This window comes from Buteo buteo, chromosome 10 (assembly GCF_964188355.1).
Source record: "Buteo buteo chromosome 10, bButBut1.hap1.1, whole genome shotgun sequence".
In the NCBI taxonomy this organism is placed as follows: domain Eukaryota; kingdom Metazoa; phylum Chordata; class Aves; order Accipitriformes; family Accipitridae; genus Buteo; species Buteo buteo.
In genome coordinates this window covers 41,260,436-41,284,921 of record NC_134180.1, presented here as the reverse complement: position 1 = coordinate 41,284,921, position 24,486 = coordinate 41,260,436, and the positions used below count along the sequence as shown (strand labels likewise).

Below are 24,486 nucleotides of genomic sequence, written 5' to 3'. Positions count from 1 at the left end.
ACATTCCCCCCAACACCCCTCCAGCCCAATCCTACCGCCTCAGTACATATTAAAATGAGTTATGTAGGTCACCGTGTAAAAACAAACAGCGTGTAGATGCAGGCAAATAACAAAAGCAGAACTCGAGGAAAATTTATATCGCAGCCAGAAGACTAAGGAGGGAGCACGGAAAATGTCAGCCGCCTTATAATGCCACCCCGAAGGACCTCAGGGGGGTCTGGCAGGCCTCGTTAGTGCCTCAAAGTGCACTGAGATCCTCCTATACACAAGCAAAATTAGTTACCGGGATCTTTCCTCTGGCGAAGTAATTGGTAGGGGTCTGCTTCACCCCGGATGAGTGATGGTCTGGGTAAAAAAAAAAAAAAAAATCACTTTTTTTTTTTGAGATTTGCTTTCCAAGCAGAGGTCCGGCTGACCAGCCGCAGCCCCCTCCTGCGCCCAGGTGAACTGGAAATCCCCCAGTCTGGGTGTTTCTGGCAGCTCCACCGTGGCCATGCCCAGGTTTGCTCCTGGCTGGTGGAGCAGCCCCCAGCCCCTGGGAACGGACCCTTCGCACGTACGAGGGCTTTAGAGGCAGCCCGAGGGCTAACCCTGTTCCTCCTTAGCCGGAAAATAATAATAAACCCCATCCCCCCGTATTTTCACGGGGTCTTGGCTCTGCACGACGAGGCCGGCCGTGGTCCCCGGCGCCTGGAGCAATGGCTGGAGAGGGGAGCTGGCCCCGCGCCTGGCTTCCACTGCAGATGCGCCAAATGCTGCGTGTCCTTCATCTGGCACATTTGAGCTGTAACTGCAACAGCCTGAACTACCACACGGTTTTATGTGCTGATATTTCATGACATTTTATGTACATAATCTGCATATGTTATTTTTAGCAAACTTTCTCCCTGGGACAGCCTCATGTGCGCCACATCTTGTTTCCATGAGCATGTGCTGCAGTTGGGAGCGGTTTGGTTTTCTTTTTTTTTCTTTTTTTTTTTTTTCTTTTCCCCCTGTCAAGACTGGGGTTTGAATTGCAGAAGCAACACAGACACCATAATATTTTTCTTTCTTTTCACGAGGCTGCTTTAAAGGGGAAAAAAAAAACCCAAAAGCAAAGGCTAGCAAGGTGGACCAGCTCCCATTTCCAGGAATTTCCTTGCTTGGGATGCTCTGGAGTGAGTTACCATGACCCTCCAAAAGAAATAGCATCCTTCTTGGGTGGAAATAGCATTGTTCTTGGTGGAAATAGCATCATTCTTGGTGGTAATAGCATTATTCTTCATGGAAATAGCATTGTTCTTGGTGGAAATAGCATCGTTCTTGTGGAAATAGCATCATTCTTGATGGTAACAGCATCATTCTTGGCGGAAATAGCATCATTCTTGGGTATTTTGGGAGCAAGACAATTCTTTGGTCTTTGCTGGAAATCGTTTGCTGCGGCTTGCGGGGCTGCGGGCACGTGCAGGGCTGCAGCGAGCGCTGTGCTGTTGGGTGTTTTTTGAGGAACACGCTGCGTGCTTGTGTGGGAGATGCAGCTCTCGCTTGGAGACTCTCAGTCCCTTGAGGGGGAAAATCCCAAACTTTGAAACTTAGGTCTGCCTTAAATGTTTGGTGGGAGAAAAATATTCCCTAAGAACATGGTGTTTTGTCAAACTCAAAGCTTTTGTGGAAACTCACTGGTTGAAACATGAATGCTGGCCTTGGTAGGACACTTTCCCATGGTGGGGGTTGCTGATCCATGGAGGATGGGGTCCGTGTGGGGAGGACATGGTCCACGTGGGGGTGAGGGGGTCCATGCGAGGAGGATGGGGTCCATGTGGGGATGAGGGGGGGTCCATACGAGGACGATGGGGTCCACGTGGAGTGGAGGTGTCCATATGGGGCAGCAGCTCTGCAGTGGAGCGCAGCCATGCCCAAGCCCATCGCACCGTTGATGCAGTGATGGCCCCTCCACTTGAGGAGCACCATCTGGAGATGGTCCCTGAAGGCACCAGCGATGTCCCATGGGCTCCTCCAGAGCCCGAGCACCCTGAGCAGAGCTTGGCCAAGGCCTTTTAGAAAGGGGAAGGCTACTTCGTAGAACTGGCTTTTAGTTCAGAGGCTTTTTGAGAGCGACAGCTGACCAGGACCTCGGTGTTTCCATTTGAGCTGGACACGAGCAGCTCGTGGGCTTCACCGGCGGCTGGCCGAGGTCTCTCCTCCAGCACGCAACCAGAAACTCGCTTCTGCTGCGCCGAAAAACTGCTTCTCCCCCCGGCCCCAGTGCTGCCTGTCCCATCAGATAGGGAGAGTTTGTAAAACACAAAAGAACTTGTCTAAATTCGACGTCTTGCTTGGCCTTCCTCCTGACGACGCTGCAGCCGGTGCCCCGGGGCGGGAGGAGCGATAGGATTTGCAGCACCCATCCCGGCTCCTCCGCTCCTCTACACACCAGACGTCCCCAGCTGGGACCGCCGGGTCCGGGGGTGCAACGGGGACACGGGGTAACGCACAGAAAAGGGCAACCTCAAACGGCACCCGCTGCGAGCGGGCGTTGGGCACGAGCACTTCTGCCTGGGGTGTCTGGGTCCCCGGTTGGAAGCTCTTCCCCAGCACTCGAAGCAACGAAACCTCTTTTTTTCCCGAGCCCTCGTCGTGTACTAATGAAGAAATAAAATAAACATTTGGTAACAAATCCAGCATATGGTTATTGTTTGCTGCAAGGACAGGGGAAAACATTACTCCATAACGTGGCGAAAAGGCTGCAGCTGCAATATCGCATTACAGCGCCGCGCTTTATTTAATAAAGGCTCATCCTGCCAGCCTTAACGAAATTTTTCCTTCCCCCTGCCAGCCCTGAGAGGTGGTTTCGGTGCCTTCTGCCGCGATGGCCGCGGCGGGGTCGCATGTGCCCTTCGTTAGCCGAGGAATCTGCTTTCAATTCTGGCCCTTCAGATTGTATTTTCACAGCGACTCATTAGTCACCAAACGTTGACAAGCCGCTGTAAGTGTGCCATCTCCCTCATTGTTTATATGCAAGTGCAGCGACGAACATGATTTATTTAGGTTTTAATTAAAATTTGTGGATAGACCAGTGATTTTTAGCAGTGCCGTTTCTAATTTGTGGTTGCAGGGGGAAAACTTTTTTTTAAAAAAAAAAAACTAATAACCTTATAGCATTTACATTTTTAGAGTTACCTTGGGCAGTTATGACCTGCCGGTCCCCACGAGCAGGACGGGTGACTTGTTGTTTGAAAGGAGAAGTTATCACTTAAAAAAAACGCTTTGGAGGGTGTGGGTCACCCTCTCCAAAATAACCCGGGGTGCCCGGGCGCCTTCCCCACCATCAGCATCATTCCTCCCCGCAGAGCGTGGCCGCTGCCGTACGACCCGCAGCAATGGTAATTTACCTTACCGGTAACTTATTTATAACTCAAAACCACCGAGCAGGAGCGGGAGGACGAGGGGGTTGTGGTGGGCGCATCGGCAAAGCTTTGGGGGCATCGCTCTCCCCCCCGAGTCACCTCCCCAGGCGAGGGGCGATGCGACGCTCTTGCTGGACGGAAAGTTTCTTGCGACATCGAGATGAGTTTTTACAAGGTGCAATAAAGCACTAAAGGACTAAACTCACGTCCCCCCCTGAATTATGAAAGTTAGGAGCCTTTCTTGGCCTAATACCATGGCTCAGAGAAATCCCTGCTATTACCTGATGTAAATATGTATTAATTAAAGCACTTTGGAAATGCAGAGTATTGACCTAACGGACCATAATGGCTCTTCTCGAGCAATTACAATCTATCATCCAGCTACAGATTTCGGGAGGTCTTTTTTTTCAGAGGCACGTTATTGACCCGAGGGCCCCGGGCGGTTTCCTCCCCTCACACAGACCCTTCCTGCCCCGGGGCTCGCATCCTTCCCGGGGAAATTGTTAGAGGGGGAGGCCCTAAATCCCTTAATTTTAATAAATACGACATAGTTCATCCTGCGCCCTCCCCGCCGCGTACGTCCTCTCCTGTTCCCCATTGCCGAGGGCACTTTTGAGACTTCCCATCCACCTGCAGACCCTGGGAAACACCCAGAGCAAAATATTTATATATAAAAGAAAAACTTTGTGCTTTCCAGTGGTGGAAACCCTTCTCAAATAAAGCATTCGTCTCCCGAGACTTACACCTTCCAATTTAATTTTCCCTTAAATCAAACAGTGTATTAATCCCCAATAGAAAACACGTTCCAGTTGCACAAACAATATTTAAATGGTATAATACGGACATCTTTTATAAATACTTCTAACAAATCCTGAAAAAACCTGAATGTGTGGGCTATAATTAATAGAAATGCCAAGTGCCAGCTAACCAGGAAAACTCCAGCATCATAAATCTGCCCCGAGCTTTCTCACACATGCTGATGGATGGGGACTTGCAGCTTAAATATTTAACAATCAATAATTCAAATACCTATCCTACCCTATTAAATTTGTCACATTTACTTATAAATGCGACATCCAGCTGAAGTTTCTCTGAAAGTTGTGCGTCTTCCACCCAATAACAAAATGCAGCGTTTTGGAAGAAGAGCGTTTCTTTAGCTTTGGAAGGGACAAAACAGTGCCGCGTTACAAAATTTTGGTGGGGAAATAATGAACAATGGGGGGAAGAAAATTAAATGCCATATACCAAAATAGTTGGCTGCATCTCCTGCACCCTAATAGGTTTGGATAATGCAATGTGCAGGCAGGTGTTATGTCGTATGAATCACATTTATAGGAACATTTTCCAATTTCTTCGCCGCCCAAGGCAGGGAGCTGCCGTTCATCCTCCACAGATGAATATTTCTGTGGCACAGGGTGGGCTGCGGCCCCTGCCCGCGCATCGCCTCCCGTCCTCAGCAAATTGTGCAAAAAAACCCCAAACCCGGACAAAGGGGTGGGTTTGGGTCTGACCTGAACCGCAGCGACGCTTTGCTTTGCCCTGTGGGAGGGAGGATTGGGACAGAAATAAATACATGCTGGGTCCAGTGCTAGCAAGCGAGAGGCCATTCACTGGCTAATAATAATAATAATAATAATAATAATAATAATAATGATAATATTGGATCTAGCCATTTTGTAGCACCAGCAGACTGACTCTGTATTTCAAAATTTTTTGGGAAAGTGGGGACGATTGCATGGATTATCAGGTGGCCCCTCTCCTCGCCAATGGCCTCGATAAAAATAACAACAACAAGAGGGAAAGCTCCGCTCCGTTTCCGTCCGTCCAGAGGAACGGGAGGAGGCTCGGAGCATCCCGTTTGTCGCTGGAGACTTGTCCATGCCTCCAGTCGCCTGCGGCAAGGAGGGTCCCTTTGCCCGCTGAGCATCATTTATTTTAAAGGAGCACCAAAACTGACCCGAAAGGTCCTGGAACTCCTGGACCCAGATTTCTGGAAGGATTTAAAAGAATCCTGGAGCTGCCTATGGGTAAGGGAGGTGGGGGGTGCCAACCGTGGCCCCCCCGTCCCCGCCGGAGCTCGCCTGCGGGCCCGAGTGCGAGTTAGGGTGGCATAAATCTCCGTCGCAAATTTATTGCCATAATTTATCAGCTCATGTTGCTGAATGGCCAAGCAGTTAATTTTAAAATGAAGTGGTGCTATTTTCATTAATACCCTTGTGCTAACTACCTATCAAAACACGCAGAGGCAATTAATACCGTGTTGCTGAAGTACTGAACCAATAAATATTTCCAGTCTTGGCTTGTCTTCAGCAGATAAAAGACATCGGATGAACCTACCACCTTGGTAATACTCCCCAAGTCCTTCTCTTGTCGCATCATCAGGAACATTTACATTTAAGGAAGAGATTAAGTAGCCAGATCCAGCAGTAACGGGAATTTAAAAGGCCGTTGTTTCATGACATGTGAGTAATCCCTTCGGGATATCTGTGCAATAACAATAAGCCTGCGAGAAGATTGAAAATTTCTGAAGATTATATATCAGCAATACAAAAGCAATTTGGCACAGTCTGCATTTGGGGAAAGGCAGGCGAAAATGCCCGACGTGTCGAAATTCGGTATAAATACTTTGTCACCACCGCACTAGCTGCAACTCCATCACCCACCACGCCACGGAGCATCCTTTCGAGGGAAAAAAGGGCTTGCATGTGGTATTTATGGCCAGAACGGGGTTTTCAGCCTGTATTTCTTCCAGCGATGAAAATCCAAATGAATGTAAATGAAACCTCACTACAAAAGGGAGAGCCGGGGCGGCAGGATTCTCACCCGTGCACAGCAACGCGCACCTTTCCGCGGGCTTCGCGCCGTACAAATCTCCCTGTAAGTGCATCCCATCGCTTCTCCCTCCAAGGCAGAGCAGCAAAGGGCCAGATTTTCTCTGCCTAAACACCACCCCGGCACTTTTTCCACCCAAAGTTTTTAATTTTCTCTTAGCCAGCTATTGTGTATTCTTCTTGCGTCCCGAGCCGAGCTGACACATTTTGATAGCGATAAATAATAAATGGGATTTATTTCCTTAGATGCTGATGGAGACCTCTTCTTCTGCAGCAAGAAAGAGAAAGCGAGAAAGAAAGAGTGAAAGAAAAGGAGTGAGAAAGTGGGAGACGGTGCCCAAGCCCCGGCTGCGGCCCCGTGGGTGCCTGCTCCCAGCCCGGCTCTCACCCCGCGTGGGGCAGGATCCGGCCGCCCTCCTGGAGCCCCTCCTGGTTCCTCCACAGCACTGAAACCCAGGGCAGGCTCAGCCAATGCCCTCGCTAATAAAAGGTATAAATAAATGATAGTGAATGATTTTTGTAGAGGGGGGAGGCGAGGGATGAGAGCGCGGGGGCGAGGGGACGAGTGTGAGGAAGGGGTAGCGATAAGGAGCTGTCGGAGACGGCAGCATCGGCTGCGGACGGGGCGATGGGGAGAAACCTTCCCTGTGTAGCGTAATTGCACTTTTATTTTTTAAGCATATTTTAATTTTTCTGTGTGTATTCGTGCAGTGATGCGCACGGGTGTGTCCCTGTCCCTCCCTCCCATCCCTGCAGCCCCGGCTCGGAGGAAGCATCAGCTCTCGCTGCCCCGCGGGGCAGGCTGACCCACGCCTGGGCTCCTTTCCAAGCCAAAGGGCCGCCACCACCATTTGGGCTCAGTTTTGCTTCCTTGAGATGATTTTACTGCCCAAAAGCGGGAGCCCTGCCCTCCTTTTCCAACCCCCCCTCCTCCCAGAGCTCACAGGGGTTTTCTGTGAGAACAGATTTGGCTTTTCCTTAATGTCTAGTCCCCTTCCTGAGAAAAAACAAAAAGCTCAATTGAATGGGCACCAACCTGTTCTCAGCCGCTACAAGGTGCCCGGGTGCCACGTGCGAAGCAGCGACCAGGAGTGGGCAAGGGGCACAGCGAGGACGGTGACATTAGAGCTGTGCCCAGCCCAAACCCCCCGTCCTGGCCTTGTAGGTTAAACCGAAACTGCGCAGAGGTGTGAGAAAGGAAATACCAGCCGTTTATGAGTGTCGGGCAACCGTTTGTTAGAAAACACTCGTTTCCCCCCAAATAAAAATGGAAGAGCTGGTATTGCGGCTGGTGCTGCCCTGGGAAGGGCTGGGGGTCACGGTGACCCCCGTCTCCTGTCCCCAAGGCCACGCAGCAGAGCTCTCCTCGGCCTCAGTGGCGGCTTTTGAGTAGAAAACAGGCAGAACGGCTTAAATGGAAAAAAGTCCTTTCTGCGACTATTAATTTCTGCTCCTATCTTTTAAGAAAAAGGTGTTGCAGAGTGAAAAACTTCGAAGATAACTTTAAAGGTTGTAAAGAAACCTATTTTTTCCTGTCCCCCACCTACAGAAGCCTCGCAGAGAGGTGCAGTACAGCCGGGGGCTGCGTGGGGCAGCTCTGCACGGCCAACTGCGACGGAGACGGCCAAAAAAGTGGCCGACATTTGGGGTTCTTCAGAGATGCGGTTTAGCTACATTTAAAGATATCTTGTAGCATTCGCAGAATTAACTAATCTCCTCAGCCTTTACTAGATGTGCTTAGTGTCTCTACTCTGCGTGATTTAATCTGCAGAGGTTCGCTGAAGATTAATCCGTTATCGTGCGAGGAACGATTTTGCGTTGACGGGACACTGACAGCACGGGAAAGTACGGCTGACGGGATGACGGTGACTCGATTTAACCAAATGGCCCCGTGATTTGGGATGAAGCTACTGCCTGGGAAGCCCCAACCCTTGCCCAGGTCAGCGGGCCAGCGCCGGCCCCAGCGCCGCGCACCCAGAACGCTCAATGCCAATGCCCGCAGCCCTACGGCCGCATCCCCCCCCATGCCCAGCTGAAAGTAAATAACAACGCAGCCTGTTAGCATTAGCAATTTTTTATTTTCCTTTTTTGTTGCATAGGAAATGCAGTACTTGCTTCCAGTAATTGTATTGTAATGTGAGAAGGTGGTAGCACTAATGGTTGAATACAAGAGTTAAACTAATCCACACCAGCTCAAAAAACCTGCGGAGACTTAGTTGAATAAGAATGGATGCCCACAGTGATTCTCAACCAATTACAATTTTTTTCACAGAACACAGTAAAACTAAAATGGTAACTATGAGAGTCAATACAAGTATACTAGAGGCACGAGGGGCCTGACTCATAAAAAAAATGAACACGACATGGTATTAACACGGGTGTCAAGTGAATTTGCAGCAGATCTTTCACACGGCCGGTGGAAATTTTAGCGCCCCGAATTTCAAATTGACGCTGAGGGACCTGGCTGGGCCAGTCTCAGGCAGCAGGGCAGGGCCAGGTCAGAGCTCAGCCACGCGGAGAAACCGCACAGCCTGCCAAAATGGAGATTCCTCCTTGATTGTATTTCCAAAGCAAAGAATTTTGCAGACCTTTCCCCAAGGCAGCAGTCGCAGCCGGGCGCAGGGCGCCAGCAGCAAGAACAAGCGGCGGCGGTGGCAGATGCCAAGCCGGGAACTCTCTTCCTACCATGCTCCGTCTAGAAACTCATCTTCTTTTTTTTTTTTTTTTTTTCCCCCCTCATATTAATTTGTGGATGCAGATAAAAAAGGGGGGGAATTTCACCCAACACAATTGTTTTTGTTCATGCTCGAGCATAGAAGATTAACTAAGTGGAAAATAGTCTTCCCTAAAAAAAAAAAAAAGCGTACAAAGTACAAAAGTTCAGACTGTGTACAAGCGTTTGCCTTGACGAAGGTTTTTCGCTAGAGCTGAGAGGTAGCGATCTTAGCGTCATTTTTTCCCCCCGGTACGGACAAGATCTCGTTTGTAACCGAGCAGCCTCGTACCACCGCGTTACAGACCCCCGGCATGGGCCAGAGCGCGGCACGGAGTCGTCCTCTCCCCTGTCTCCCCCTTTTCTCCCGCCAGCCTGCGCCTCTGGGGTGTCGGAGCATGGTCCTGCGCTGCCTCGCCTCCTCCGCGGCCCCTTCCCATCGATTCCTCTTCTCCGGTGGGGTTAGGGGAGGCGGAGAGGGGAAGGGGAGGGAGAGGAAAGCCAGCGGGCGCGCCTGCCGAGGAAAGCGGGGCTCGCCAAAGCGTGCGCTGGGGAAGAAAGCCATCCTCAATTTGGACGAGAAAAGCCCACCAGCCTCCCGTGTTAATAGCAAAGGAGCTTTTATGAATCGGGCCCAAAGTTTGTACAGAGTTTGTTTGAAGAAAAATATTGCAACTGTGCATGAAACTAAACAACCACATGAGGTTTTTTTTTTCTTTTTTTCTTTTTTTTTTTTTTAAAGGGTTTTTTTCTTTCTATATGAGGAAGTCTGGTGTGAAGAAGGGTCAAGCATGGGTACCTGGTTAACCGCTGCCCATTAAGAAATCTCTCGCAACATGAGCTCAATCTCATTTGTGGGTTTAAAGGACTGTCCCTTAAATTTGAACTTTATGCACCTGTTCTTCAGAGCAAGCTCTCTGAATTCTTAGGGTAGCTTTTCGAGACGAAAATCTTACCAGGCACGGATTTCTGGTCTCAAACACCATGTCCTGCCCTCTAGGGAAATTAAAAAAAAAAAAAAAAAAAAAAAAACAAACACAAGAAAAGAAAAGGAAAAAAAAAGAAAAAAAAGAAAAAAAACCCAAAACACAAGTAATACTGAATTTAAGTAAATGTATACCTCCAAAATACTGAAAACACCCCAAATCAAGAAAAGACAGAATTTGCGTTCTCAGTGAAATATCTTTAAACCTATCTGACAAGAACCAAGTCAGAAAAAAAGACTAACATAACTTTGAGTAATATTCATACAGCTACTAAGCATTATGGAATAGCATGCATTAATATTGTACGGTTATTTTACATCACCTATATCAGAAGGTTCTGACAGACAGCGAAGGCTACCGGTGTAGAAAAATCTTACTTCAGAAGAGCAATATAATACAGATTTCACAGGCACTACATTTTAATATATCAGGTATTATGCTGGTTTTCTTATAATTCTTTCTGTCCTAAAGCTGGCATTATAACAATGACCGAAAAGGCAAGGATCGAAGTAAACGGAAAGTAGATACCAAAGTTGATATATTCTTTTCTTTTTTTTTTCAGATAGATTAGTGCATAGTTTTCATGCAGATAAACACTGCTATGCATTTACATTGTTGGAAAGCAGAGTGAATTGAGCCCAAGTTGTCACATTTTTGTAAATCATTTTGCCAGCCTGTAATAGCACCATGTAATGGATTTGCATTAAACATTAAATTGATTTCAGAATTGGTGACACAGTATTCACTACAGTTAAGTGCTATGGAATAGCTTCAATGTTACCTGCTATATATCAAAGCAATTTTCATCCCACTGCTTTTTTATTGGAAAAAATAAAAGGAAAATGTACTCGATACTAATTAGACTATTGCGCAGCCTTGGACTTGATGATGGCATAGCTGGGTTTACTGTCAAACAGTAATACATGCATTGACTTCAAGACAAAATTGGCATTGTAAGCTTGATTTAATGAAAATCCTGCCTAGCAGGCAGTGTTAACTTCACAAGACCTGCCTCCGACAGACCTCATGAGGTTTATTTTGTTATTTATTTATTGTTTAGGTGCCATTGAAGCTCTCCTTACATTGTCATGCCGGTTATGGTTTTAATTTTGTTCGATGGAGGCCTTCTACCAAAAAAAAAAAAAAAAAAAAAGATATTTCCAGAGACACAATGCAAAGTACAATATTAACTGACATTCTTAAAAAAAAATTCACCACAAGGAAAAAAAAACTGTTTTAGGCTATGTATCTGGGTTTTTTTGTATTTTTGTACAGTAAATATTTTATAACACTGTTACTACAAAGCTGCAAATATACGGAACAAAGAGAACTAGAGAAAGAAAAAAAAAATGTTAGAGGGATTTTGCATATTCCTGTGGGCTGACTGAATACTGTGGAGTTGAGAAAACTTGGTGTTTCTTTTCCCCTTCGACCTTAAGGGGAGGGGGAACAAGCAACAGAGACAAAGTGTACCATGGCTGCCTAAACTCGAAGCCCGAAAGTTTTTATTATAAAGGAAGAAGAATAAATAATAATGGCATTGCTGGGGTGTGCGGCATGATAAAAGCAAGTGCCCTCGCTCGAAAAAAAGAGGAAAAAAGAAAGGAATTAACTTGAGAAAAAGTCAATTCGCGCTAAGCCAGTTCTAGGGCTTTAAATTTGGATGGGTGGGGGGGTGGACACAGGTCAGAGTATTTGTGCGTCTGACGGTTTCTGGAGAGAAGGAGACGGGGAGAAAAAAGTTGTTCGCGAGACTCCAAAAGGACGGCCGGAGCGACTCGGAGGGGAGCGGGAACGTAACCCGACGCGGAGTCGGGGGCTCCGGCCGCCGGCCCGACTCCTGCCCGCAGCCCGCACACCCCAGCGGGACCCCTCCGGCTCGGCTCCCCACTCCTGGCGTGACTCGGAGGACTAAAACACTGTTTGTTCTCTACACCTGCACAGAACGGAACTGCTGGGTTTTCTGCGTGAGAGTAAGGTGAACGAAAATTTAATTTAGTGTGTAATACTTTACAACCCCTGTTGGTTAACACCCTTGACCGCCTACCTAATGTTTTAAAGCCTTTAAAACATTTTTTTTTCTCGCAATTCTGCTCAGAGTTCCCTAACTTTAGCGTCATCAAACTTAATATGACAAAATACCTTCAAAAATACAGCATACCTGTAATGTCCATTTACAATGGTTCTTCAGTAGCCTATACTTCTCAAGCATAGGAATATGCTATACCATTGAGAGAAGAAAAATAACTGTATTTAAATACATACAAAAAGGAAACGGGAAAGTTTTTAACTTAAATCCAGTTCCCAAAGGAAAAAAAAAAAAAAAAAAGCAATTCTATGAACGCTGCCTTTATAACGAACAATCAGAAATTCCACTAAGCTAATTTGACAGAAATTTTTCCTCATTTAAACAACATTACAAAAGTCCTGCATTATAAAATAGGGTAGAATAAATCAGTGTAATCAATAAAACTATACAACATACAAATTACATATCTTCTGAGTGGGCAGTTTAATTCTCTCTCTTTGCAGCCATGACTACAACATGCTCACTAAAAACAACTAACTGCCCAAACTATTGCTTAGTTTGTTTTGTTTAAAAAAGGGTGCAATTTTATTGTATATACAACCAATTTACTGGTAATACCTTGTCTCATAGCAAGGTTCTGACAAAATGTTTGTCTAGGCTTTTTTCCCTTCACTGTGAAGCACTGAAAGCTGCTATTTTTTTTTTTAGTGCACATATGTCTTAATAAAGTAATGCCCAGCTAAGTGCTATAGGGAAGGCAAAGGATGCTGGCTAGAGGATGTGATACCATATACTAACAATCACACAATACAATAGAGCAAAATGACTACTCAACCACTTATCAGACACATATGAAAATCCAAAACATTTTATTTTTTCCTTAAATAGAGAATAACCAGTAAACAATTTTCAGAACTTGGAAGTTTAAAAACGTGCATATAAAAATGGGCATTATATACTTTTATTGAATGTGGATTGATTGCAGTCTGCTAATAAAAATGGGTGTGGGATCTGAAGAAAAAGGAAGTTTTTTTTTTTTTAAGGCTTGCTTGTGAAAGGAACAGTTGTAAAACAAAAATTGCTTGAAGCAGGGTTCAGCTTAGTGCTTCACAGTTTGACTGCTTCTCTAAGAAGAGCCCTTCCTGCATGTGCATTCAAAATCACAAAAGTACAAAGACAAACACCTAAAACACACTGCGTCAAGTGCAGCACCAACTTTGGTCAAATAAAAAAAAATTAAAAGAAAAATTAATAATTGCTAAGCTTTTCTACATGATATAAGCAGGTATTGCATATTTTCATATATCTGGGAGAAAACAAAACAAAAAGGAAGACTCCAAATAAAATGTAAAATGCAGCAACATCCAAAAATACTGATAATCTAGCATCTACAGATCTCAGAATAGCACTGCCACTGACCATACAGGACAATAAACACTACTCCTATCTGCGGAACAACTAACATCCTATTTAATTCTAGATGTTGAAACTGACAATGGCTGACATAAAAGTCACATTTACAAAAAGTGTCTCCAAATGCTTGACTAGGGAAAAACCCCTTTCAATATAGGAACATGTGCAACAATTCCACAAATAATCGCTATCCAGGGCAAGGCACATTGATATGGAATTTTTTTTTTTGTTTCGTGCAAATTAAGAAAACAAAACAAAACATTGTTTCAGGGAAAAGATGAGGAGCAAAGTGTCTTCCCAAGAATTTCAGTTACTTGATTGTATAGGACAGTAGTAGAAACCCTTCTGAAGGGTCGAACAAACATAGTTTAAAGGCAAGTGCCTGGAATAGGGATTACAATATTGTGTCTTAATGCACTCTACTTTACCCTACATTAACTATATAAAAATTAGTTACTAACACTAGAACATGCAGAGACTTTCTCTGATTAGCTGGACTCGCCAACCAGAACGTATATATATGTATAGTATAGGAAACCTTCTTAAAGTTGCATGTGAAGCAAAGGGGTGCTCCGCTGTCTGATAGAAAAAATCACTTGCACTCTTTTTTTTTTTTCTTTTTTTTTCCTTTTTTTTGTACATAAGATACAGGACGTTTGGGGTCCAAACTTTTTTTGTGTTTTTTTTTTTTTCTTTTTTTCTTCTTCAGCAAGTGCCCTTGCTTTGAACTGGCATAAGTTGTAAGATCAGCATCATTCGTTTCTGTAATGTTTTCTTCGCAGTCCAGAAAATGTACCAGTTCAGGGACACGAAGGTGTTTTACTTTCTGGACCGTTCTCTCTTATTCCCAAGGTGTTTGAGAACTGATAAACCCTATATTGCCGGAAACACGTAAAATTTGTCAGAATTGGCATAATCCATTATAGTGACTTTTAGCTTATAAAATTAACAGATATTATGATTTCATTTTAGTTATGTGCTTTGATAACAGAAAATGATTAATTAGCATTTAATGTAGTTAACATATTGTGGTAAAAGCACCATTAGATTTGTTTTTTTTTTTTTTTAATTTTCCTTCAGTTTTAAAGGGATACAAGTTCAACAATAAAAAACATAAAAAGCAAAAATAGCTCCCCTTTTTCTTGCAAGGCTGTTTTTTACCCCAATAATTTAGAGTCCTGGGGTGGAAGGACTTGGAAAACAAAAATAGAATTTTCAACAATCTCTATCTTACAAAGATATTTAGCTATCCAATGAAATTGCACTTTACTCAATTCAAAATTCGATTGTTTTGATTGATTCCTGTCAGTTTCTGTCAAAACAGACCAACTTCCCCATTTCTGCGTGAATTTTTGTGTAATTGTTGAAAATTGTTGAAAAATGTTTTTTTTTTAAATGTAAGTGCAGCATTTCAAACTTTTTTTCTTTTTTTTTCTTTTTTTTTTTTTAGTGAATAGTAGTAGTTCGATGTTTTAAATCGCTCTGCAATTGAGTGGAAAAAAATTGTTGACAATGCTCTTATGGTTCATGTTACGTATCTAAGTGCCGACTGTAAAAAAAAAAAAAAAAAACAAAAAAAAACCCCAACAAAAAAAAACCTGCAATTTTTTTTCCGATATGTTACAGAAAAACATGCTCTATGTCTGTCCGGTAAGTTATATATTGCAGAATTCAGCTACTACAAAAGTTATAGTTTAAGTGTGTTTCATGATTTCTCAAGAAGTCTCACACCTGTATGGGAAAAATCGATGAGGATACTGTAAAACAGTTAGGCTCCATATGGAAAGTGTGTTACAACAGCGAGTTGGTAAGCAGCAGCAGAGGCTAGTTCTACTCAGTGTCACCTAACGCTTACACTACCAATGAAACACTTCAAAAGTTATGAAGCCCAACCATTTCCAGCACCATATGAGAAATTACAACAGTCCTAAGTTGTCTAAAAAAAAAAAAAAAAAAAAAAAAAATCTCGAAAAAGTTACGGCCTTTGCCATTCAACCATAACGTTTGCCATTTCCATGTACTAGTTTGCTGTCGGTGTCTGCTCGCCTCCCCTTCCGCCGATGTGAAGTCGCTGCGCTGCGTTGCTGCTGCTTCCGTGTTACAGAGGTGGGAAGGGGTCTGGTGGTCTGTCCGGTGGGTGGTGGGAAGCGGAGACTTTTATCCCAGGTACCAGGACTGCAAAAGAGAGAAGAGAAGCGTCAGCCCCGCCGCCCGCTTTCCCTGCTTCCCGAAGGGCTCCGGGCATCGCCGCCAGCCTCCTCCGCCAAGAGGGGGGCTAATTGAGACCGTGACGAATCGACCTAATTACAAAGCTTAATTAAAAATACTGTACGAATCAATATATTTTTTTTTTTCCGCCGACAGTCGCTGGACATAGCTACAGATGAACGCGGGGGTCATGTCACGTTACAAGTTATCAATCTTTTTAATAGATTATGGCTTGAAGATCCCTCCAGTTCACTTTTGTCTAATCCCCTGAAAAGGCGATACACATTCGCCTCTCTGTGCCATTTATCACCCTGCAGTCGGGGTTTTCTTGGGTATTTAGGCATGTGCCAGCATAAGCATCTGTTGCTTTATACTGCCCTGCTTCAACTGTCTCGCTGGAACAGATGCACAGAAATTCAACAACAGGGCTGTTTTCTTAGGAGAAATGTGGATCGCTAGAAAAAAGCCAGGATAAAGCAAATCTGGGGGAAAGTGGATCGTCGAAAAGGTCCCGTATCTCTGGCCGTGCTTGCGTTTCAAAGCGAAAGGTGGACCTCAACTAATAGCTCTCCTTTGGGAAAGTCGGGGTTTTTTTCCCCTTCCTCCCCCCAAAGGGAGGGAATTCCCTGGGATTTCAGCTCCGCAACAATGCCACCCTTAACCCAACCGCGCAGATGCCCAGAGCACAGAAAGCAATTTCGCTCCTCGATAGGAAAATAAACACCGCCGGAAAGCTGGAGTGGGCTCTGCTGGAGTCGGGGCAGTGCCACCGCACCGGGGAGACCCGACTCGGCCCCGGCGAGGTCAGACCAACCTGAACCCGGGATGAATAAGAGCAGTGTTAGGCCCTGGGATTGTGCGCGCAGGGGGATGCTACTTGGCAGTGACATATTGCTGTGGGAGTACGGCAACAAGCGGCAACTATTTAGCCTGAAGTAAAGTAATACAACAAGAAAGATTCAGGTATTAAAGGGCCGTTGCTGATACCCCACGTTTTTACTTTGGCTCCCGTAATATATGAGGTGCATACGTGTGCACATATAAACCGACGACAAGTTTTACCAACTTTTTCCTCCGTTCCTTTTCAGCGTCTGACGTGATTGATAGCATAATCAACCCGGGGTGGATTTATGAACATTTACAGAAGACTCTGAGGCAAGTTTCATGTGGGACTGGGAGATTATGTGGTCTTGCCATGGAGGTAGGAACCGGTAAAACAAATAGCATGATCGGAGAAGTTGTCCTGCTTCCAATACACCTCATTAACTAACTCTTCCTCCGCTCACCCTTCTGAATACAAACATGCCGGTCCCCTATCGGCTCCATCTATTGCCTACAGATTTTATATTTAGACTTACGCAGGCTGCAATTAAACAAAATAGTTCTCATATGTAAAGTTCATAAACAGAGAAAAGTTCTGGCGGGATTTGTGAAGTGCTGCCAAGTCCCGCTCCCCTCCCCGCTTGCAGGGCCCTATTGATTTTAGGCGGGCGCGGGGAAGCCGAGCGCGGGCCGTGCCGCAGGCACCTCTGGCCACCGTGGGCTGCGAACTCTTCCAAACTTTGCAGGGTCGTCCCTTACGCTCGTCGTTTGAGCGTGACAGTCTTTGGCCGGGCTGGGAACCGTGGCCGTCCCCGGCAGGGAGTAGAGGGGTTAAAAACTCAGAGCCGATGGTTCAAATCTATATCGCAGATGTCCAACTGGCTCCCATCGCCGCTGGCCTGGCCACATGGCCCACCGGCCGGGGATGGCGGGAGCTGTGCTGGCCTCGCCACTCCTCTTTTGCTTCGAAAGCGGGTTTAAAGAAAGCAGGGGGAAAAAGGCAAAAAAAAAAGGGGGGGGGAAGGGAAAAAGGAAAAAAAGAGGGGAAGAGGGAAAAAAGGGGGAAAAAGGGGGGGGAAGGGGGAAAAAGCAAAAAAAAGGGGAAAAGGCAAAAAAAGGGGGAAAAGGGCAAAAAAGGGCGGAAAAAGGCAAGAAAAGGGGGAAAAAAGGTTAGAAAAGGGGGGAAAAAGGCAAAAAAAGGGGGGGAAAAGGCAAAAGAAAGGCAAAAAAAGGGGGGGGGAAGGCCAAAAGGCAAGAAGCGAGCGAGCTGCGGCTGCGGGGCTGCCCCCGGAGGAGGCCGGCGGTGCCGACCGGCGGCGGCCGCGCTCCGCTCCCCGGGGCCGGGCTCCCCCCCGGCCCGGCCGGCAGGGGATGCGCGCCGCCGCCGCGCCGCTCGCTCCGTCCGTCCGTCCGTCCGTCCGTCCGTCCCCGTCCCCCCCCCCAACCACGGCACCGCGCTCCTTCACGCATCTTGCTATTCAGCCTGCGCCTTGCAGACAAGGTTACCCCAGAGCGGCTCTGTAATCCTTCACTGAAATAGGCTTTATTGATTGCTCTGGTCTATTGTTCCCTTTTCAAGTCCCCCAAGTTCAAGTTCATCCTGGTGTTACATCATGTCTCGTTGCTAGGGGCAACCAGACAGCCCCAGACGTGACTATCATTAGCAAGAGCCGCGCTGCGCCCTCCCACCGCCCGCCAGCCGCTCTGACGTAGCAGCCCCGCTGCAAACACATTGAAGTATTTATTCTGCCTAATTTATGACCTCCACAGCAAGAGAGACCCCCACTCCAAAAACCAACACTGTTGTATATTTAATTAATCTGTCTTTCTCTGGCACTTGGGAAAGTTAGACAAAGGTCTAATTATTGTGTGTCGCTCCCCACACTTTTCTTTTTGGGGTGACTATTTGCATGGGAAAAGAAACGGCGAGGCTGGGCGCGAGTCCCCTCCCTCCAAAACACCTTTTTTTTCTCCCCTGCCCTATTGACATTTCATGAAATACTTTAGCTGCTTAAGGGAATTAGAAAAAAAAAAATCTGATGTGAATGTAACTCCTTCTGAGTTGGTATTCAGTAACACAAATCAACTCATGACATGTTTAAATTTAAATGCTAACCACACACTCTGCGAGTTACTTTAAAGGTTAGTTTTTAATCAATAGAAGTTGCTGACTCCGGAGTTTTTAGCGGCGCAGTGCAGCTCTGGGGCCTTTGTCTAGCGTTGGGCTTTCAAACTTTTTTTTTTTTCTTGAGATGATTTTAGCAATGATTTGCAGACACAGAGTGCTATTGTGCTCCTGACTAGCAACATGTCAATAAAGGAGTAGAGTTACCGTGCACTAGGGTGTCAATATGACTCCTGCAGACACCGCTCGGCCCTAATACCAATGAAAAACTTAATTAACCCTTACAGGATCGACCCAAACCGCGCCGCTGTTTTTTAAACTTCCACCGCCTTCAGTGAGAAGCTGCTTTAACAGGACCCCAAATCCGAGCACCTCGCCAACAGCTGCATCCCGCGTCGCCCGCTCCTGCAGCCCCGCTTGGATGAGATGTTTTATGGGCTGAGGCAGCAGAACAGCGAGACAGAGAGCGCATTTACCCATCACGTCCCACCAGCACCGCTCTCAGGATACCGTTTTAATTTAGAGCGTCTTACAGCTGAAACGCACACACAGAATGATCCTCCTTTTCTACTAATCATTTTAATATTAAGATCTCATATCCCCCTCAAGCCTCCTATACACGTCTAAGGCTTCCCGGATTAGGGCTGAAGAGCACCATTGTCCTCCTGAAGCACCTGTGAAACTTCCCTGCGAGGGGAGAGGAGCCCTCCGCGCCTCAAATGAAAACGTCTAGGAAGCCTATTAGGCTTTCGGAGCCCCGATAGTTGGGATCTGTCAAGTTTTTTTTTCACTTACAGGGGGTTTACAGGGGAAGAAAGAAGCCCGGATTCCCTACGTTCGGACGGCTGAAGTGTTTTAGGACTTCTTTCAGAGCACTGCTCCACGTGGTGCAGGCTGTGCTCTCACGTCGAACCACCTTACCCATTTCATCCCTTCACGTTCCGTAACCTATCCGACTGCACCCAGACGGAGAGCGGCGTATTGCCTTTCTTAATTTAAAATCTCCTTTTAAATCATGTGCACTATCACAATACGGTTAGGATGATATTATCTCCGCGCATTTTCATAAAAGAGCCAGTATTTTATTTCCCCTCTATTTACTTTGCAGCACTATTCTCCCAGCGAGCGTAGAGCTAAATGAATACACCGGAGCTAAAGGTCCTACTCAGTAAAATTACTGCCACGCAGTTGTCAGTGCCACTACGGGTCTGTATTGTCCTGCCGAGCATCTCGCTGTCCTTCCCCAGTGCTCAAGGTGAAACATCAGAAAGAATTCTGCAGTCCGGTACGAGATCTTCGCTTCCCTTTCTCCAGTCAAATGAAGAAGTAATCTCATCAGGTTGAAAAGTGCTGACTAAGGATTTAATAAAGTGCCTGCAGATGTGTGTCATCTCTAAGGTATTCAACTCATGTAATGCAAAACAGTTCCACACCGAATGTGCTTATAAAATTCCATTTAACCATTGCAGAGCTCTATTTTACTGTTCTCGGAGGAGTATTATCACACTTTTTTTTTCCCCCTAATTTACAGCACCATGAAAGTTGAAACTCTGTGCTGCCAGTATCTGAGAATCCTCACAGTAGTAAGGTTTTATGAACCATAAACAATATCTACTTGACTGAATCCTAAACAGGAAGTCTGAAATGGCAATTACGTTTCTTTGATAGCGCAAGTCTATTTGTTTCTTATGCTCTTCTGCAGATACCAGAGACACACAAAAATCCTCAAGCCACTTCTGACAATCGGGTCCTTTGTATGGGAAGAACAGCAAGGAAACACTCCGCGATTCAGGATATTTAAAAGGAGAAAAGCTGAAAGTGCCTCATTGACTCCAGTAGCAGTTTCTGCCTGCATCAGGAGCCCAGAAACAGGCCCATTGTTTATTAAAATCTTCTTAAACCAGCCTTCCTGCACGACGTGTTTCACCCCCGGCTCCCAAGCCTCACCGGGAACACCGCTCACGTGTTTTAAACCAGAAAGACAATCGTATGCAAACTTGTTAAATTTACTTCTACCTGCACATCTCCTGCCCTAACAATGAGACCTTTCAGCTCGCACAAAAAAGTGAGGGTTGTAAAGCGGCCCTATCTGTTTTTCAAATTAAAAAGTTAAACAAAAGTCCTCAAGGGCAAAGTTTAACGCTGCGGAAGGAGGTTGTTAATGTGGAATCCAGAACTGGGTGTGACAGTTGGCTTATTTCTCCGGGCGATGTAGGTTATTTAAGGACATTCACACGTTTGAAACTCTGACAGACTCCACACATAGGAGCTTTTGCTTCACCTAATCCACTTAGGGCTAAGACCCAGTCTGCACTAGCCATTTTCTTCAGGTTTCAGCCCAGTTCGGCTGCCTGGCGGCGGGATGGGTCGGTGCCATCAGGACTTCAAACGCGGCTGCCGTGCTGCCGCGCTGCCGCGGCCGTTGCTGCCCCGGGCACGGCTGCGCTTGCAGGAAGCTATCGCTGCACGGGCCTGGGCGGGAAAATCCACCTTTGATAAGAGCCTAAATAAAAAAAAAACCCTGCAGCTTTAGAGCTCGCCGGCAAAGCGGCTGTTTGAGCAGCCGAGCTGAACCCGAGCCACGACCGTCGGGCACCTGCGAGGATTCATCACGGCGCATCAGTTCAGTTGTTTTGTTTGGGGATGACATTTCAGTCATCTCAAGAACTTCAAGGCAATCAAAAACATTAACCCCGGGAAGGTGAATCAGGGTAACGAGTCCTTCTGGTTGCAGAGATAAAACGAGAATGTAAACAGCTAGGCAGCAAAGCGGTCCTTTAGACATCCCCTTGTGAGAGGTCCCGGGAAGGGTCTTCCCCACGGTGGGTCATTTGAAAGCAAGGGGCCAAAACTGGGGCTTTGATGCAATTTCAAAAGGGCTGCCAGGGTGAGCGAAGGCAGCGGCACTTCAGCTTCTGGTGCGACTGGCTGGAGGGCTCCTGCAGATAAAGCAACTGCTTTTGGTTTACCCCACGTCTGGATTCGTCCCACTTTTCTATTGGTTTCTCCAGAGTTTCTCCAGGCATGAAATTTGATCCTACTACATAAACCAAAAGGTGAATATTAAAGACAAGGTCACCTTTGTGCCTATGGAAGTTATTTTCTTAGAGCTAGGATTAATTATTTAGTAATTATATTTTCCAAAATGAAATACCGAAAGGGACGTAAGTAGCACGTTGGTCCTCCCCAAAGGGACATAAAACAGTGAGTGAATCTTCTGGTTGTCCAACATCCGCACCCAGGAGAGTCCCGCGCCCCACTGTGAGCATATTTATACTGTCTCGAGGAAGATAAAGCCTGTCCCGGGAGGGACACTAGTCTCCAGGCGATGTGTACAGTAGCTCTGCATCCAATAGCTTTTGCGAGAATGCCAATTGTGGCAAACTGCATTAAATTACGTGCAATAATTTTGTAGTATGGACTTCTGCCTGCTGACTATTAAAAATGTATAGTAGTCCAAACCACTTCTCTCCTGGGACCAACAAACTCACTTCAGGCAAGATTTCTGCTTGGGTTCAAACCTCAAGTTGGGAACAGCAGTGTTTTTAACTAAGTCACCCCAAACCCTCCCAAACCTATGAAAACACACTCATACAGCAACTCCTGCTGTTGTTCCAGACATCTGAATGTTCCAGTAAAGTGTCCCAGCTGGCCCCAGATGTTTCTTAAGTATAAAGCAATGCTCTGAGCGCGGGACCCCCTGCCGCCCGAACCTGAAGCTCAGCGGATTAAAGATTGACTGCGCTATGACATATTCACATTTAGCCTGAATATAATACAGCAAAGACTTATCAATGGCAAATGTTTGAAATGTAATCCAGCAAGCAGAGTAGGCTGGCACTTTGAATATGATGTATAAATAATGTATGGGAACTTAAGATCTAAATTAGATCTACAGGAAGAAAACTTTTCCTTTTCTCTGACTCTAAAAGAAAGTTCTCTCACAATGAGGTCATTTTTATGTCCGTCTTTCGGTTTGCAATTTTACTTTTAGACAGAGGGTCTTCCTTCTACTTTGGGAAAATTTTGCGAGTTACAGTTTTCCTCCGGTTTTCTAAATAGCGAAGCGAAGAAGCTCATTTATTTGTTAATAAATTGACTTTGAAATCTGCAAAATAACTTCTAAACTTTGCGTGGTACACTGAAAGCTAACTGCAGTAACGCTAAACCGTAACCCTTGCTGTTTAAAAAAAAAAAAAAAAAGATAGTGGAGTGAAAGAGAGAGAGGAAAAAGAAAGGGAGAAAGAGAGAGAAACAATCCCATTTTGGTTTTTGTTAGAGGACGGCATACTACATAGATCAGAGACTTTTCAAAAAATAAAAACCCCCACTGTACACAAAGCACAGGAAAATGTGAGGAAAAAAGGAAAAACCTAAAAGCAGCTTAGAATGTGTTAACTCTGCCATTCTGTCAGCTTAAAGAGTATTTTATGCTTGATCAACAGCTCTCTTTTATTATGCTTTTCTTTCATTCATTCAAGACATCAAAGACCAGAACCACCAGTGTACCTGATCTACCAGAAGAACTTGTAAGGGTGTTCTAAAGAAACGGGGGTATTGGGAGCCAGACACCCCTGCGGACAAGGCAGTTCAAAGAGAATATTTCAACAATGATTACATTTTGTAAATCTTTGTACGAAAGACAGCTTATTTCCTGCTTTTTTCATGAAAAATAGATTCTATCCATTAAAGTGAGCCCACAGTATGAAAGTTACTTGAGATCTGAGGTACAGCAAGCGGATTAAGTGGATGGTGAGATGAAATCTTTGAGAGAGACGATGGCTTTCTCTGATATTTGTCGCTGCCGTAAGGTTTTCTGACTGGGATAGAAACTTTTTTTTTATTATTTATTTATAGACTTGCTGGTGGCAGTGAAGACGTTTGTAAAAGCAAAATAAACCAAAATGAAACAGAAAGGAAAATCGTAACAAATAAAGGAACTAAGAAAACAAATGGCTGCAAAAACCTTTGGACACGTTTAAAAGAAAAACTATATATATTTGCCCCACTCCAAAAATCGCAGGCTAGCCATTTAAATCCAGCAGACAACTCCAAAGTGCAGCACACAGACCCAAGCCAGCTGTTTACTTTTCAAAGCCCGTGGTGGTTTCTGCATTGATAAACTATATAACCTCACACACACAGAAGGGATTTTAGCTATGCCAGACCTCATTGCTCTGTCCCGGTCTCTTTATGCGCTGTCACAGAATAAAAATGATCCTAACACAAACCCTGAAATAATGTCTTGCTCCAGAAAGGACATCTTTGTAGATATTTCCTGAGTTACTGCCAAAAAGAATTTTTTTCGCCCATTCATCCTTTCAAAGTTTTGCTATAAACATAGCCAAAATTGTTCGGGAGTAATCAGAAATGACCAAAATATGACCCACCAGCCAAGTACAGCTTTGGGGGGGAGGAAGCTGCCCACACGCCTGTGGCCCGGCCAGCAGCCACCTCTGCCACCACACCTGGGTGACACTCACCAGCACTGGCATGGCTCTTGCTCCCCTGGTACGTACATTGCCTTTTGCAAGGGAAGAAGAAAACAGCAGTACGTATTTTATCAAAGAAGCAAAAAGACGACTTTAAAACCTGCTTCGCGGTTTATGTCTACTATTGCGATTTAAAAGTAAATATGCTGCAAAGGGGTTTTTAAATTCTGCACTTTATGCCTCGCTTTTTAGACAGCCCTGTATTTTCCTCTGCTGGAAGCACAGTTAGATTTGCTAGAGAGTGCAACACTTCAATATTTCTTATGCTAAATCTCACTTATTTCTTTCCTTTTATGAAATAAAGTGTGCATCGGGACTTGGATCCGCTTATAACTTCACGCCGGGAACTCCTGTGGAAACTGGGATGGCAGACGCACTGCTGCGACGGGACTTTCCAGCATTTTGCTAGGAAAAAAAGCGAGCCCTTCGGGAACAGCCGTAAGCCCATTCCCGAAACTACAGTGCCCGCGTTGTCCTCCGT

The 24,486-nt window shown here is 45.5% G+C and overlaps 1 protein-coding gene across 12 annotated transcripts in view; it reads right to left on the bottom strand.

The window, feature by feature from the left end:
- Positions 1–8,275: 8,275 nt before the first annotated feature.
- The window catches only part of NFIA (nuclear factor I A), a 257,785-nt gene continuing 241,574 nt past the window's right edge, over positions 8,276–24,486 (bottom strand). For all 12 annotated transcript variants that reach the window (XM_075037240.1, XM_075037239.1, XM_075037241.1 and 9 more), the window contains one exon: positions 8,276–15,533. In XM_075037240.1, coding sequence (XP_074893341.1) covers positions 15,457–15,533 — 77 coding nt within the window. In that variant the 3' untranslated portion in view covers positions 8,276–15,456. The remainder of the gene's footprint in view (positions 15,534–24,486) is intronic.